This window comes from Vulpes lagopus, chromosome 7 (genome assembly GCF_018345385.1).
Source record: "Vulpes lagopus strain Blue_001 chromosome 7, ASM1834538v1, whole genome shotgun sequence".
NCBI lineage: Eukaryota > Metazoa > Chordata > Mammalia > Carnivora > Canidae > Vulpes > Vulpes lagopus.
Window position 1 is genome coordinate 59,128,010 of NC_054830.1, and position 16,522 is coordinate 59,144,531.

Below are 16,522 nucleotides of genomic sequence, written 5' to 3' on the forward strand. Positions count from 1 at the left end.
CTTACCACGACGGGAGCCATCGGGCTTTGTCTTTACGCGCCTGCCACCTCTCCAGGTTGTGGTCTGCACATTACACGGGTTTCCTTCACGTCATTAAGGAAGCTCTGCAGAGGAGGGAGTGCCCTGGATCTGGAGCGGGAACTTCTTCTCTCCGGCTCTGTGGCCTTGGGCAGGTCGCTTCATCTGTCTGAAACCCACTTTCCTGATCTGTACATGGGCGGATTGCACGCTTACCTCCTGATTGGATTGGGAGTGCTGCACTGCATTAGTTACCGGTTAACGTTCTTCTGGTTGCAAGCCGTAGGGCCCGACATGCATAGCGTGGCCACAGCAGCAGTGAGAGGGAGCCTTTACCGGGAGCGCTGGCGGCCCCCACAGATGCTGGGAGAGCCAAGTAGCCACGTCTCAGGGTAGAAGTGCGGCAGCCCCGTGGACAGCACAGCTCTAGACTCCAGGGCTCTGTGTTTGATGTGACGCACACCCAGAGTCCCAGGTGCTGGCTTGTCAGCTGAAATCCGAGTCTGGAGAGAGAATCCTACTGGGACACTGTGGGTCCCGGGGTGGCTTACGGAAGAGAGGGGTCTTCTGTGGTCTTACCCCATGTTTTAGGGACGGGTTTCAGATGAGCCAGGTGGGCCCTGAAGGCCGTGGGGAACAGACTGCACAGGCAGACCCCAGTAGGCGTGTGGCAGCCTTGGTCTCCTTTGGGATGAGAGGCCTCCTGTCTGGGTTGCTTCTTGTTCGGAGGGGCAGGAGGGTGGGTGGGGGTGGCCTGTGCCTGCTGAGCAGGTGCTTCTTGCCGCTCCCCGCAGGGCAGCCTGGCCCCCTGCCTCTATGCCGAGGAGGTCTCCTGGTTTGTCAGCTGTGCGGAGGGAGCCAAATGACTTCATTCTAATGGGGCATGATTCAGCGCAGGGGAATAGGTGATTGATGAAACGGGACCCAAATGGCTCTGAAGAGTTCATTTATTTAACATGGGCGAGCTATTTGCTTCTAGGAAGACGTTGACTCACTCTGACTTCCATTATGCAAAGCATCCACAGGAATCTCTGCTCTTAAGATTCACGTTGGTTCCTGCGTTGTCCTCTCAGCTGCTTAATCCCCAGGTCAGCCAGCGTCTGTGGCCGCACCCGGTCTGTGGCGGGTCCAGTGCCCGGCTCGGGACGTGGCTGCCCCCAGGGGGCCCTCGCACCCGCCAACGGGTGGCTGGTGCGCTAGCTCTCGGCTGAAAGGGAACCAGAGAGCGGGGGGGCCGGGACGGGGTGTTTTCCTCAGTCCTGGAAGGCTTCCCGGTGAGAACTTGGCCTTCGCGGACCCTGGAAGGGTGCTGGCAGTGTGTGAGCCAGGAGGGTGAACGGTGGTCCCTGCAGAGGGGGAGGGGATTCCCCCGGGGCTCAGATGGAGGGAGAGCGGGCAAGGGAAGTGCGGCGGTCGGCTGGCAGGTGGACAGGGGGCTTGGAGCGGGTCTGGGGTAGCTGCGGCGAGAACCCAGGCCTCCAGGCCCCGGCCTTCCCCTGGGCGGTCCTCGGCCCGGGCCTCCAGCGTGCGGTCAGGATACAGGAGCCCCAGGGGTTGGTTCACCGGGCACACGCCTTCCACGTGTGGAGTCGGCGCCAGCGGCCCGAGTCCCTCGTTGCCCTTGTTGACGGGCTTTGAAGTCACACACGTCAGCACGAATGCTGGCTGCCACGTGGTAGCTGCGTGGACTCAAACAGGTGTTCTCTTCTCAGAGAATCAGTTTCTTCATCCGAGAACCGGGAAGGTCAGTAACCGTCCTGGGCCTCGATTAGAGGTGGTGGCCCGCGCAGGGGACCCGGCAGAGCTCCAGGGCCTCGGAGTAGGTTAGGGGCGCCACGCGCCACGTGTCGACTTCGTGCCAGGCTTCGCCCCGAGAACTTGGCGTAGACGAACTCGTTGAGTCTCCCTCGCAGCGTCCGAGCCACGCGGAGTCCTTGCCTTCCTTCATTTGTAGGTGCGGAGCTGGAAGCAGCGCGAGGTCGAGGAGCTGGCTGCGGCCGCACGGTAAGGTCACAGTCTCGGCCGTCACGGCCTCACGGCAGGTGCTCAAGAAGCAGTCGGTCCTCCAATGTTCTTCGCCACCGTTGGCCACCCTGTACGGGCTTGACAGTGACCGTGTGACCCGTCAAGCGCCCCAGGGCTTTGCATGCACGGATGGGTGGACCGAAGAGCACCGGCCTGGGAGCCGGCTGCCTGGTGCACGCCCTGCCTCTGCCCTGCGCTCGGGCCCGCTGGTGGCCTGCTGTGCGCGGGTCCCTCCTCACGGAAATGAGGAGCGGGTGAGGTGAGCGCGGGGTTGGCGTTCGGACTCCGTGAGGACGTGCCCAGGGAGCGCTGAGCACGGTGGCCGGCGTGGTCCTGTCATCCTGCAAGATCCTTCCCTGGCTCTTCTCTGGGCCACGGGCCGACACGGGGTGCACAGGGGCACCGAGGGGACCCCGCGCGACAGCGCTGTGCGCAGAGGCGTATGGGGGCTGCATGAAGGCCTGACGGTCCCGGCAGTCCGGGTGACTCGCTCGTCACGAGCAGACTGGCGCGTCAGCATGGGCACTGCCCCACTGGCCGGGCTGCCGCTGCCGCTTCTGTGGGCGCCGGAGGCGGAGCGACTCCGAGCCTCTTCTCCGCGGCGGGCGTCTGCGGAGCCGGGGGTCCGGGATCCCCTACCTGGGACGTGCTCAGTGCGTAGGATGTGTGCGCGGGGTCGCAAAGGGAACCGGTCACGTTGAAACGTGGTCGTAGGATCCTGACGAACGTGCTCTGGGAATGGCGCGGCTGCGCTAAGCCTGCTGAGGACAGTGGCTGCTGCGGTTTGGAAGTCCTGGTGACAATGTTCTGAGGTGACTTGAGAGCCTGGAGCGTCACAGGTGCCTGCGTCTTCCGACGACGCGGTCCTGGGAAAGCGCCGCCACTGCCGTGGGGTGCAGCGGTGCCGGTGTCCCTGCCACTGCCGTCGGCTTCGGGGCCCCTGTCCTAGCGGGTATGGGACCTTCGGGGCAGCCTGGGCCAGCGTGGAGCGCGGGGGCCGCTCGCGGGCCGCCGTCCCGCCCCATGCACTGTCCCCCGGCACTTGGGAGCGTGGAGGCCGCGCGGGGCGCCGTGCCAGGTGTCCTGCGCGCTCGTTAGTTCACGTTGAGTTCTCACTTTGGGATGGTGTCATGGGGGGGATGTGTGGAGGACTCAGGGCTCTGTTTTCCTGCGCACCTGGGAGTAGGCCTCCCGGCGAAGGCCGCTCTCCTCCGAGCACCTCGGCGTGTGGTCCCGTGGGCAGGACACTGTCGTGCGTCGAGTGCAGCGCCCACGAGCAGGACTAAGCAGACCTCCACGGCCTGCTGGTCCTCGGATGCACGTTGGTGCACCGCGTGTGCCCCAGACCCCTCGTGGCCGCAGGGCCCGCTTCAGGCTCACGTGGAGCTTGGTCTTGGGGCTCCGGTCTGCAGTCTGGGACAGTCTCCCGGGCTGTCCCTGACCCTCGTGCCCGTCAGGCTGCTCGAGCGTCCGGGCCAGTCCTGTAGTGCAGTGTCCTCGCGTCGGGCTCAGCTTGTGTGGCCTGGCCGCCCGGCTTCAGGGAGGTGCCAGCACGGCCGCGGCCTCGCCCTGTGCCCTCCTGCGGGGTCACGGCTCACGCCTGCGCGTGGCTGGGCAAGCTGGCTTCCAGGACTGTCAGGTGGCGCCTTGTCCCTCCTCTGCCGTTATACGCATCCTGGGCCGTTGGAGGCTCGGCCAGCGTCCCGATACTCTTCAGACTGTGACCCGCTGGTTTTAGCTTCTCCCTTAGGGTCACAGGGCTGGTGAGGAGCAGAGATCTGGCTCCAGTCGCTTTAGCGTGTGGCTCACTGGACCTTTTCTGTTGGAGTGTGAGTCCCCTGTCCCGGGTGGGGACACCAGGGTGGGTTGACGGGCTTCTTGTCTTGGGAGCAAGAGCAAGCGTGGAAGGCAGTCTCTGTAGTGTAGACCGAGCGAGCGGTGGTTTCGCCCCGGGTGCGTCGGGTGTGCGATGCTCCTTTTATAGCTGCTGTCCAGACCCGGGCGCAGCGGGGAGCTCTGCTGGGGGCCGTGGTGCCCGTCATTCCCCGGCGTCCTGCAGGTGGTGCCCCGACGTGGCCTCATCAGGGCCTGGGTTTGTGAACGGCCCACATCTGCATCATGTCAGGGTGTACGCTTTGAGGTTCTCCCCTTCATGTCAGGTGCCCATTGTCATTTCCAGGAAAAGCAACAATTAGACTATGAAGAGCTGCTTCGGGTCTTGAAGAAGGAGCGGGACATCTACGCTCATCTGGTGAAGTCCCTGCAGGACCCAGACAGGTAAGCTCACAGTTTGCACGTCACACGCACGGACACACACCTACTTTGAATAAATACATTTGGCGTCTGAGGCAGCAGAGCCCTTCCAGTTTGCTCAGAAGCTTCAAGTGCCTTTTGGTGGTGATTGCCGTGCGTAGATAAACATCTTACATCAAGAATTGTCTGACTTGGGGACGCCCCGGTGGCTCGGTTGGTCGGGCATCCAGACCCTTGATGTAGGCTCAGGCCGTGGTCTCTGGGTGGTGAGACCGAGCCCCGTGTCAGGCTCCGCGCCCAGCATGGTCTACTTGGGTTTCTCCCCTTCCGCACCCCCCCCACCCAGGCACTTTCTCTCTCTCTGTCTCTTAAGTAAATAAGTCTTCAAAAACAGAACTAAACAAAACGATTCTTTGGTACTTGGATTGTTTAGGTTTTTTTTATCCTGACGAGCATAGGATAAAAATATGATCATTAGGATTAAATGTTTATCCTACTTGGGTCCAGATTTAGAGAGGGCTCCGAGTGCGCTAGCGCCCCATCCCCACGGCCGTCCTGCGAGGTGAGGTCGTTACCCCTGCTTCCCTGGGGCCCTGAAAACAGAGAGCTTACGCGACGTCCACAGTGGGTCCCGTGGGGAGTGACTGCACGCGGGACCCCAACAAGTTCCTGCCTCGGAGCGACCTGTGTCTCCCCAGAATCGCCGAGATGGTCTGGTGCCAGTGAGTGGTGGTGCCGGGGTCTTAAAAAAGAAGAAAGGGCATGTAGCCTGCCACATGTTAATGGGTAGGGGGACCATGGTAGTGTTTGTTTTCCTGTGCTTTTGTATTTTGAATTTTCCATAAACGTGTCTTTAATTTTATAACCAGAAAAAAAAAAACAAAAACAAATCACTGATGACCTAATAGTCAAGGGGAGGCTTGCTGGCGTTTGTATTTTAAAGTGCAAATGGGTCTGTTTAAAAACTGCTGGTGGCTTCGGGTGAGGTATGGATGTGTTGAGTCACTATATTTATTCCACACAGATTTTACTCTGCATGTTAAGTAACGAGTTTAAATAAAAACTTAAAATTTCTGGTGTCTTGTTTTACCAAGTATCAACAGCCTGCAGGCCGAGTTAAACAGCATTTTCGCTTTGCGGAAGCAACTGGAGCAGGACGTGCTGTCCTATCGGAACTTACAAAAGACCCTGGAGGAGCAGATCAGTGAAATTCGGAGGCGGGAAGGTGGGTGCTCTCTTGGCTGAACGAGGGGATGAGGAGCCTACAGGGTCTCATCTGGGTTCCTTTCTTGGGGTGACCGTGTTGATGTTGGCCCCCCAGTCTGTGCGCGTCCGCTTCGGCCTCCGTGGGAGGGCTCAGCGCATGGTGTGAGTTTGCGTGCCGGGGCACCTGCTGGGGAGTCTGGACCTCACGGGCACGTGGCGCTGAGATGGCTGCTGCCTGTTGAGATCTCGCTGTCGGCATTGTCGCCGCCACAGGCGACTCCGTAGGGAGGGCTCCGAGGTGAGGGGCCTGTGGTCCTTGCGTTGCCGTGCTCGTCGCAGCCACACTCGGCCCTCTGCTCGCTGGAACCTGAGCCCGTAGCGTGCGCTAGTGTCCTCTTCCTTTCTGTCTCTAGCCTGGTGCCTGGCACATAGGAGCAAAAAAATTTGGAAATAGCAGTGGTAGGCTTGACCCTTCTGGAGCAGGAGCACCTGCTGTGTACACGGCACAGCAGCAGGCACCTCATTGCTCATCACTGTCCTGACGCTCGTCCCCTTGGCTGCCGTAGGTGTTGACTTCATTTTACAAATGCAGATGCTGTGGCTCGGGGAGGGGTGGGGATTGATGTACCCACGTCCGAGCCAGGGCATCTTCCTATGAGGTGCAGCTCCTCCCAGTGCATTAGGTGTATCAGCGCTTCTCCCCAGATCGTTAAGTGGGATCGTGTTTGTAGACGCGTCACTCAGGACGTAGCCTGCCCTTCCTCTGTGCCTTCCTTCCCCATGGGGATGCGACCTTTGCTGCAGAGGAAGTCGACCTTTATGCAGGTGGCGGGAGGTCCCCTTATCTTAGATCTAGCAGCCGTGTCTGCACTTGGTGAGCTCACGACCACGGAGGGCTCCGGGGCCACTAAGAAATACACGAGGCACCTTTATTTCCCTGGAGCGCTGCCCTTGAGGGTCACGTCTAACTTTCCGGTATTCGCTCCTAAACAGAACCACTCCCTCATTTAAACTGAAATCACCATTCACTCATGCCACTCCGAATGGTCTCTAGGTACAGCACCTGGTATACAGATCATAATTCAGAACAGGCCGCAGTGACAGCCCGCAGCCCGCGACGAAACCACACGTTGAGATACCAGCCCATAGAGAAAGAGGGAAAATTACTTTTGCTCCAAAGATGGAACGTTCAACTCCCTGTTTGTACTGACTCCCCCTCGTAGCGACCCCCCCCACCCTGTCCCCTCCCTCCGTACAGGGCTGTACTAGGATTGGGCTTGGAAGGATCTGGTTCTAATATTGTTTCTTCTCCCTCCCTTTTTTCTTTTTGCAGAAGAACCATTTTCATTTTACAGTGATCAAACATCTTACCTGAGTATTTGCCTTGAAGAGCCCAATCGGTTTCAAGTGGAGCATTTTTCTCAAGAAGAACTTAAGAAAAAGGTACTGACCTGTGAACTCTGAGCCCTTGGTTGGTTATTTGTTGCCTCCCGGGTTCCTGATCTGAGGTGTAAGGTTCTGAAAGCCTCTTTCCTCGCCTTTCTTCCCTCTGTCGCTGCCTGTCTGCTCGGCCTCTGTTCCTCCTGGGACCAGCCCAGGCTCGATGTGCCCTAGCGGATGCCGTGCAGCCCCCCTCAGCTCGCTCTCTCCTCTCGCGCCGGCGGCACTGGCGGCGTGCTCACGCTGATCTGGACTTACCTGCTTATTCGCCTGACTCCCCACCAGGCTGCGAGCGTCTTAAAGTTAGTGATTGTATCGTACCTACTTTTGGTGTTCCAGGACCTTCCACGCATAGTGGGAGTTAACACGTGCTTTCTGAAAGAATGAAGACCCAGGTTTGGTCAGTAAACCTCTTTTAAAACTGGGAACCAGGTTCCTCAATCTGTTGATTGTTGGTGTGATGACAGTGGTTTCGAACTTCAAGACTCTAGCAGCCACCGATAAGAGTAGGAACCGTGAGCTCAGAGGAGACGGTTTGTTATAAAATTATCATCCACGTATGGCAGATTCAGTTTCTGCCTTGGAGTAATTCCCATTGCGGTAGAGCGGTCAGACACGTCAGCAGGTGGTTGCAGTGCGGGGTGCGGGGGTTGCCCCGGTAGGTGGGTGGGCGAGGCAGAGGTAGCAGACGTGGCACAGGAGGAGAGGGGAGTCCTCGGGGGCTGCAGGTGCTCACTGGCTCACAGGAGGCTTTTCAGCAGATGTGAGGCCTGAAGTGGGTTTTGAAGGATGAATAGGAGTTTGTCTCGGTGGAGGTCTTCTCTGCAGAGGGAGAGAGAGAGAGAGAACCGTAGGTGTAAGCAACTAAAAGTTAGGAATAGAAAGGAGAATTGAGAATTCGGGTGTTTGGGGGAGGAGTGGAACAAGGAGCCTTGAGGTGTTTCAGTTGTTGAAGGTTCTTCAGGGACGTGGGGACGGTGAGGGCAGCTGGGAGCACCTCCTGTGGCGACGTGTAGGGGCGGGAAGGACGTGGTGTGCTTGGCACTTAGTACCTGTCTGCAGGGCCGGGCGTTTTGCTCTTCTCACCCCAGCCTTGGGTGGGGCCCAGGTGTCGTCGCGGTTCCCAGTGCTGGACGCCTCCTGTGTAGTCGGGGGGGCTGACGCTTCCTCCAGTGAGACGTGTGCAGAATTACTAGCCGTTGGGGTAGAAGCTTGAGGGGAGGAAGGTAGTGCTTGACTGTGGTGGCCCTGGGCTGGCAGGACCCGGGCGCACGGAGGGAGGAGCCCTGGGCTGGGAGCCCGGGGTCTCAGCTGCAGCCCGCTTGGCCCGTGGGGAGGCAGCTGCCCTTTCCCCCGTGGCCAGGCCCTCCGGCTGTCCTTCTGGGTCACGCGGTGCCCCGCACGTCCCGCCGTGGGGCCTCGGGCCCTACGCCTCTGTGTGTCCGCTCCTCGTGGAGGTGGGAGGAGTCCGGCAGCCTGGCCCCCCTCAGGACTTCTGTAGGGAATGAAGGGCTGAGGCTTGTGGCGCCTTGGAGTAGCTGTGAATTGCTTTGTAACTGAAGGTGACGGGCACCAGTGACGTCGCTGGGTCGGTAGGCGACGGTGGTGCTGAGGGAGGCCCCTGACACGTCTCGGGGCCGTCCGCCCGGGCTTGTCCTCAAGTAGGAGCTGTGGCCCGATCCCGACCGGTTCCCGCAGCAGCCCGGGAGGGGTGGCGGGGGTTCGAGCACAGGCGTGCGGCTGCGGGTTTCAGCGTGCCCGAGCGGAGCCAGGGGCCGGGGCCCGGGAGGCCGAGGTCGGCTGGTGGGCAGCCCGTCTCCCTCTGCTCCGTCCGCAGGTCAGTGACCTGATACAGCTGGTGAGGGAGCTGCACGCGGACAACCAGCACCTGAAGAAGACCATGCTTGATCTCTCGTGCATGGGCGCCCCGGGCGGGGACGGACTTGGGTCGGCGGCACAGTCTCAGGTAAGAGCAGCCGGGACCGGCCCGCGCGCCTGCAGCCGCCCCGGGTACATCTGCGCGGACACGGCCACGGCGGGCAGGCCCCGGAGCCTGTGGCCTCGGAGGGCCCTGGCCGGTCGCCAGGCAGCCCAGGTCGCTCGGGGCGTGTCTGGCCGTCCTAAGGAATCCCTGACCATCGGAAAACAAATGCATAAACACATTTTCATTTAGTTTTTTGGTTAATTTGAGTTCTGTGCACCCCCTCACGGTTGGGGCCTCCGGGCTGGGACGGGACTGCATGCGTGTCGCCCCCCACGCGGACCCAGCTCCCGCACTCTGCTGCGGGGGGTGGGGGTGGGGGAGCCACCAGCCTGTCCCGCGCCCTCCAGCCCGGCCGCCTGCCGCAGGGGTTTCTGCTGCTGGCCTTGGAAAGCCCGGGGAGCCAAGGGGGGGCCAAGGGTTAAATCGGGTGTCTGGGCAGGACCGGGAGGCAGCCTGCGGTTTGGGGGCCGCGTCCTTGGCCTCTCCGGGAGCGCTCCGCCCCGGGAGGGACGAGGGATGCCCCAGCCCACCTGGCCCCCTGGGGCGCCTCCGCTGTCGCTGTGAGGCCCTCCTGTCCCCATCCCTCTTGTCCCCCCTGTGGCCGGCCGGCGGACCGCAGGGGAGCCTGGAGTCATGCTCCGGGAAGAGCCGGCCGTCGCTGCCCTTAGCCCTGCTCCCCCCCCACGCCAAGCCGGGCGGAGCTGATCTTGGCGCCAGGCCGGGGCCCTTCTGTCCGCGGGCCCGGGTGCCCCAGTTGGCCTGCAGGTGCTGCAGGGTGCAGCGTTGGGCCAGGCCGGGCGGGCCTCGGGGCCACGGCGGGCAGGAGGCTGTGCTCCTCGGGCAGGTGCTGCTTGGCCTGGCCGTGCTCTTTGACAGAGCGGGTATTATTTATGGATCTTAGCCTCCAAGGCTCCACCTAATTTTGGAAACGAAGAATATCTGCAGTCCGTTTAGGGAGAAATAAGTCTCTTGGTTTGTTTTCTCCCAGGCAGCATCTTTAATAAGCAGCTCATTCCTCACCTACTTCACTGGAGTCGTAAATGGCAAGTTTGTTTGTTCACTTGCCCTTTGAACAAAAATCTGTTAAATGTCCCATTATGTTCTTTGGAGAACAGAGGCTTTTTCCTCTTCCCACTCTGAGATCTTAATACCAGCCGGTTCAGATATGAGCCATTTGTCAGACTGCACTTCACCTTGACGTTCTCTGTGGGTGCTGCGTCCTGGCTCGCGGTTTCCCGTCTTCCCCGAATAGGATGGGAAGATCCGAAGAGCCGCCCGGGAGGGAGCTGTTCACACAGGGGCCTTGAGCTGAGGGAGGAGAGGTGGGATGGCGCAGACGGGACGCTGCCGGGCCCTGGGCGTGCATGTGGTTCCCCTTTGATGGGGCCTGGAAACGCCCGGGCTGCCCGCGGCCTCTCTGAGCGGCAGGGCCTGCGGGGGGGGGGCTGGGCACTGGCCCTGCTGCCTGGAGCCTGCAAAGCGGGAAGAGGGAGGGGAGAAAGCAAATCTGTTCCGTGTTTTCAAAATTCAGTATTTTCTCTCTAATATTTAATTAGTCAACAGCATCGAGTTAAAATGGAGAAAAGAAATTACCCCAATCCTGTCACTTTAAAACACGTACAGTTATTTGACATTTGGAATCCTTCCTTCTCTGTTTGTGTATATGGACACGTGCAGGCCCACGATGCATATATGGTTTTGTTCCTTTTTTTTTTCAATTGCTGTTAGGTTACAGCATCTTATTTTATTTTATGAATGAGCTGAAATTTAATTAATTGCTGCATTATTGTTGGACACGTAGATTATTTCCAGTGATTCAGTGTCTTAAATTATTTGAGTGTTTTTGGACACAAATCTTTTTCTGGGTTTGGGTTTAGATTTTTTTCCCCTTAGACTGTATTCCCAAATACGTAATTTCTAGGTCTATAGGTAGATACAGGTATAAAGTAGGCATGTGACTCTATTTCATATAGCCTCCCCCTGCAACTTTGAGTTTGACTAAGGGTATCAGTAGTAGGAGGCCCTTGGTGCAGTTTGTCAGGTTTGTCCTCAGAATGGTTGCCTGGGAATGGATTCCCTCCAGCTGATTGGGACAGTGCTCACTGCTGCACAGGAGCAATTCACTTAGAAAACACAGAAAAGACTGAGAACAGGTGTCCTTTGGTTTTAAAGGGCATTAAAATAATCTCTTACTTCTATTTCTTTGTGCTTATTTTAAATTTTTTAAAAGATTTTATTTATTTATTTGAGAGAGTGAGAGAGAATGAACAGGGCCGGGGAGGGGCGGGGCAGAGGGAGAAGCAGACTCCCCACTGAGCAGGGAGCCCGACACCGGGACCCTGAGACGGTGACCTGAGCCGGAGGCAGATGCTTCCCCAGCTGAGCCACCCAGGTGCCTTCTTTATGTTTATTTACTGGTTATTAACTTACACATGATAGAAAATGTGGTTGAGAATTGATGTGCAGGCGTGATTGGGGCCGTGAGCCTTGCAAACCACAAAGTGTGTGATGTGCGGAACTGTCCCCTCGGGCGGGTTGTAGGCTACGTGTGTGTGCGTGGAAAGAGCTAGTCTGTTATTATTTACTTACATCATCAGTTTTAGAAAGAGCTAGAAACTAGGATTTTTTTTTTTTTTTTTTGGCATGGAGGGAAAACATGGATTGAGGGACATCATGTAATTGAATGCAGGCATTGGAAGGGCTGGCTGCTGTGTTGAATGAGAAATAAAGGTGGTGTGAGTCCCGAGGACAGACGTAATGCTCAGAAGTAGGAGGTGCTTGTTAACTTCTGCTGTTAGTAGCAGGATAAAATGGAGCTTGTCAGAAGCAGATTGGATTTCGTTCAAAGGACGAGGTTTCTAAGAGTTTGACCTCATAAGTTATTATGAATTTTACGTGATTTATAAAGAGCCCTCGACACAGTGCCTGGGATATAGTAGGTGCTCAGCAGAGCGGTTAGTTCACTGTTCGGAGTCAGTCAGGGGGGTTAGGACGAGAGCCTTATTGGACTGCGTCCGGGATCGTGTGTGTGGCACCGTAGGGCAGAGCCCCTAAAGTGCAACGTGCGTGGGACTCTCCTGGCTTCTCGTTAAAACGAAGGCTCCGGTTCCGTGAGCCTGGCCTGGGGCCCGAGAGTGTGCGTCTCCCGTAAGCGTCTGGAGCGGAGGACCAGGGGTGATCCTGGTCCTTTGGTGTCAGCTCTCACTTTAAAAGACTGTCCTTTGGCGCGGGCTCTCGGCAGCGCTGCCTGGGCGCCAGGCGGTGACGTGGGAGCGGAGTGGCGCCCCACCCGCGTGGGACGCAGGGACGCAGAGGGCAGTGTCTGCGAGGTTCAGGTACTCAGAGGTTGCCAGTGGGGCGTTCACATGTGGAGGAGGGACATTTCTCTGTGTCCACACATTTAATTTCTTGGCTGTTGGTGGAAATTGAGTTTACTTTTAATTTCGACCAAGTCAGCGGAGGTAAAGAGGAAGGAAGGTTCATCCTGCCTCACTGTTCAGGCCGCGGTGTGGCTGCGGTTCTGGGGCTCAAGGGAGAACCCCGGTACTTGGACTTGGAGTGCCCTGGGCTAAACCGTGTCTCTCTCAGCCCCGCGCACGGGGCCCTTCCTGTACCCACGGGCCTGCGGCTGGCTCCCCCCGCCCCTCCCTGGGCTGGCGTGTGCTCCGTCTCCTGGGGGACGGCCCCGGGGACCTCCCACCTGCAGTTCCAGAAGCCTCTGTGCGGGAGCTGGGACCGCAGTTCTCTCGGGAAGCTTGGAGAGGGGCCGAGAGCTCAGCCACCGGAGCTGCTGGGGAGCCAGAGAGACGCTGCTGTTTTGTGTTTTAAAAGATGAGAGAGACGTCCCCCAGCATTTTAGCCTGAAGAAATTTAAACACAGCAAAGTGAGAAGAACCTGACAGTGAACACCCACGTACCCTCCCCCCCCCCCCCGATTGTCCTGTTAACACCGCCCGGGTTTCCATCGTCACCCCCTTACCTTTTTGATAAATTTTAATGTAAATGACTAAGTTCCACCACGATTACAAATATACTTCCCTTTCTCTGAAATACTTCAACATACACATCTTAACTTCATGGTGTGTTTATGGTTATTTTTTCCTTTAAGGTTAAATTCACATATGTTGAAACACAGAAATGGCAACTGCGTATTCGCTAAGTCTTACGAATGTGCGTCCCCCTGTACCCCACGCCTCCTCCGGACGCCTCGTGTCCCTCCTGGGTTCCCACGGCTCCCGCAGGCCCCCACTTGTGTCCCCCGTGGGCTAGTTTTGCCTGCACTAGGCTTCCACGTAAATGGAGTCCTCGCGTAGACTCCCTCGTGTGAAGCTGCTTTCTGTCGGCTTCTGCTTCTGGGATTCATCCGTGTTGTAGTGTGAACCAGCCACACGTTCCTTTTATTGCTAAGTAGCATTCCCGTCGCGTGTAAATATATTAAAATTTGTTTATTCATTCTGCTATCGATGTGCACTTGGGTTGTTTCGGTTTTTGGATATTACAAAAAGTTGGTAGGAACATTCCTGCATAGATCTTTATGAGGATATTGGTTTTCATTTTTCTTGATGAATACCTAGGAGTAGGATTCCCAAGCCACAGGGTTACTCGTTTTAGAAGACCCTGCTGGTACTTTTTCCACAGTCGTCTGACCTTTTGTACTCCCACCAACAAGTTTGATAGTCCTGGTTGGTCTTTATCACTTGAGAATGTTTTAATAATGAGGAAAGATGCCGCTAGAGAGAGAGAAGCACCTCATCCACATGTGGAAACTTTTATGCCTTGGTAAGTATATTCACATGTAGCTAGCCTGTTTAATGCTCAACAGTTTAGAAAACACTAGTTTTTTTTTTTGTTTGTTTGTTTGTTTTTAAGGATTTTATTTATTCATGCAAGACACAGAAAGGGAGGCAGAGACACCGGCAGAGAGAGAAGCAGGCTCCCTGCAGGAGTCCGATGAAGGACTCGCTCCCAGGACCCCGAGGTCATGCCCTGAGCCAAAAGCAGACACTCAACCACTGAGCCCCCGTTGGGCCCCTACAGCTCTGATTTGTAAGGTCATCAGTCCTGTTTGAGCCTGATGACAGATTTGGGTATGGTCAGGTTGAGTGTGTTCTGGTCCTGGAAAGTTTTCTATAAAAATGACTTAAATGAAGTCAGTTTGCTTTGTTTGGTTTGCTTTCTTCCAAAATAAGGGTTTCCTATAAAAGGAAGATCAGAAGAATTTAAGTTGGTCTGGGGAAAGTATGGACTAAATGTAGGAATTTGTAAATAAAACCGTAAAGACAGAACCTTAGAAATCTCATATGTACAACAGCACCGGGGCCGGTGACTCAGCTCCCGGTTTGTGGTTTTGACACTTCGGTGCAGAGCTTACAGTTTCATTGGTGAGGTGAGGTTTGGTATAATTCCTGAAGCGGTTTTGACTGATGACCTCCCTGGGTGGCCACCTGTCCTCTCTGTTTTTATTTGCTTTAATCCAGGTGTCCCAGGACTAGAAGTTCTGCTCTTCCAGCGAGCTGAGATCTGGCCCCCTTGAGAACATCGTACTGTCCATTCTGCGGAGTGCAGAGTGCAGAAGCTTTGGGATTTACACTTCTTTAAAGCATTAGGGATTTATGCAATCTTTATAAAAAAAAAAAAACGTTCTTCATTTCCAAAGCATAAAGTTATCGTCAGGCCAGCTCGATACTCATTAGCGATGAGGACTTTTTGTCAGCAAAGTGATGGCGTTGTGGGGACTGTCCATCTCGGGTGTGTGACAGTCCAAGAAGAGGTTTATGCCCTGTGCTAAACTGGAGAAGTGATGCATAAATCGGGCACAGCATAAATTTCATTTACTGCCTTCTTGCTATTTGATGTTTTCAATTCCATCAATAGCTTTTCTCCAAAATCTTGTTACTTTTATATAATCTGAAAGTGAATTTAGCCATGGCAGGAATGGCAGCGGCACAACAGGCAGCATATTCAATTTACAGCAGCTCGGGGAAGGCCCTGCAAGGGCAGGGGGAAATGGCTTTTGTCATTTCTTGGGGAATTTGTCCTTCAATTATGCTTGGTTCTAGGCAGCTGTGTGTGATTTGCTAGAACTAGCATCTCTAACTTTGGTTAATTTTTATTTCATTGGCTTTGGCATTCGTTTCTGCCTCCTTTTTGGTTTGTTTTTTGTTTTGCATTAAAAAAAAAAAGACATCACTGACTTACTCATGCATATTCATGCTGCACACTTTTTTGGGTTGCATTTTCACACCATTCCATGCTCCATGTAGCTTTTGGCTAGCAAGGAGGATGAGGACACGACCAGAATTGGAGAGGATGACGAGAATAATTTCCCGAATGACCAGCATTTGGAGCAGAGTGACAAGGTAGGGACGTGGCAGTCACCTCCCAGTTCCATGCTCCCCTCTCTGTGCCCAAGCCAGCCTTCCTGTTTGGAGTGAATCCGTTGGCTTCTCCGTTCTTTCTGCCCGTGTCGAGTGCCTGCTGTGTGCCAGCGGGGAGCCGAGACGCTAGGTCTCTTCCTTCTCCTAAGTTCCAAACAGGGTGGTAGAGCCAGTTGAGAAACAGCGAGACCAGGAGTTGCCAATAAAAACAGGGTTGTTGTCAGAGAGTAACAGGCATCGGCTGTTGGAGGTGGTCAGATCTGTGGCGCTCTAACCCGACCCATTTATTGTCTGTGTTGGAGACTGAGCCCTGTGAGGGGAGAGGATCTCTCCAGGGCGCAGGGCAGGTGAGTGACTGAGTTGGGAGGGGAGCCCCTCCCCTGCAGGAGCTGCGCTCAGTGGAGTCCCAGATCACTTCACTGCCGCCTAGGACGCCCTTCCCGGGGCCCTCTCCAGTCTCCTGATCTGGAGCCCCGCCTGGTGGCACGTGGGCATCCTTGAGAATGTTCCTCCAGTGACATTGGTACTGGGCATTTGGGACAAACGTTCTCCCGAGGTTGAAAGAGCCTGAAAGCCTGGGATGCGATGGACAGAGGAGGCTGCAGTCTGGCATTTGTAACCTTCCAGGCGTTGAAGTTCTTGAAGTCACGAGTGTGAGATCATCAAAATGTCGGTGGTTTTGGAAAGCAAAGCAGTTCAAAGTGGGGCTCTTGGAATTAGATCTTGAGTCTTGGTCTTCATCTTTGTGACCTCAGTTAACCCTTGCGTAGGCCCTCAGCCCGAGTTTTTTGGTCCTTGAAGATAATCCATCCTTGCCGGAGTGTCTGTGATATTTCAGTTAGTGCATAGAAAGGTACGTACTAAGTGCTCAGGAAATGCGATCGCTCTTTTTATGACGATAGTCCACATTTCCCTTCTTTGGAACTTACTTATTTAGATGGACGTAATAACTAGATTGGTGGCAAACAAGACCCTATAAATAACTGCTCATTTGTGTGGGTCTTGTCTTCCATTTAAAAATCTTAATCATTTTACAAGTGTGAGAGAGGGCTGTGATGGCTAGTGTATGTGCCACCTGCAGTAAGGAAGTCGAGGGCGGTTATTTATAGACTGGGAGAAGAAGTTTAGAAAGGACGCTAGTTGGAGCACCTCGGGCATGCCCGACACAGGCTTTAACTCGGCACATTGTTGGTACCACAACTCTGGGGCCCTCAGTGAC

At 55.8% G+C, this 16,522-nt stretch overlaps 1 protein-coding gene across 6 annotated transcripts in view; it reads left to right on the top strand.

Moving 5' to 3' along the window:
- Nucleotides 1-16,522, top strand: part of CDK5RAP2 (CDK5 regulatory subunit associated protein 2) — a 158,278-nt gene that overhangs the window by 80,073 nt on the left and 61,683 nt on the right. For 4 of the 6 annotated variants that reach the window (XM_041762766.1, XM_041762768.1, XM_041762770.1 and 1 more), the window contains 5 exons: nt 4,223-4,320; nt 5,391-5,521; nt 6,836-6,945; nt 8,780-8,908; nt 15,190-15,285. In XM_041762766.1, coding sequence (XP_041618700.1) covers nt 4,223-4,320; nt 5,391-5,521; nt 6,836-6,945; nt 8,780-8,908; nt 15,190-15,285 — 564 coding nt within the window. The remainder of the gene's footprint in view (nt 1-4,222; nt 4,321-5,390; nt 5,522-6,835; nt 6,946-8,779; nt 8,909-15,189; nt 15,286-16,522) is intronic. The other 2 variants (XM_041762767.1, XM_041762769.1) reach the window with 2 other exon arrangements.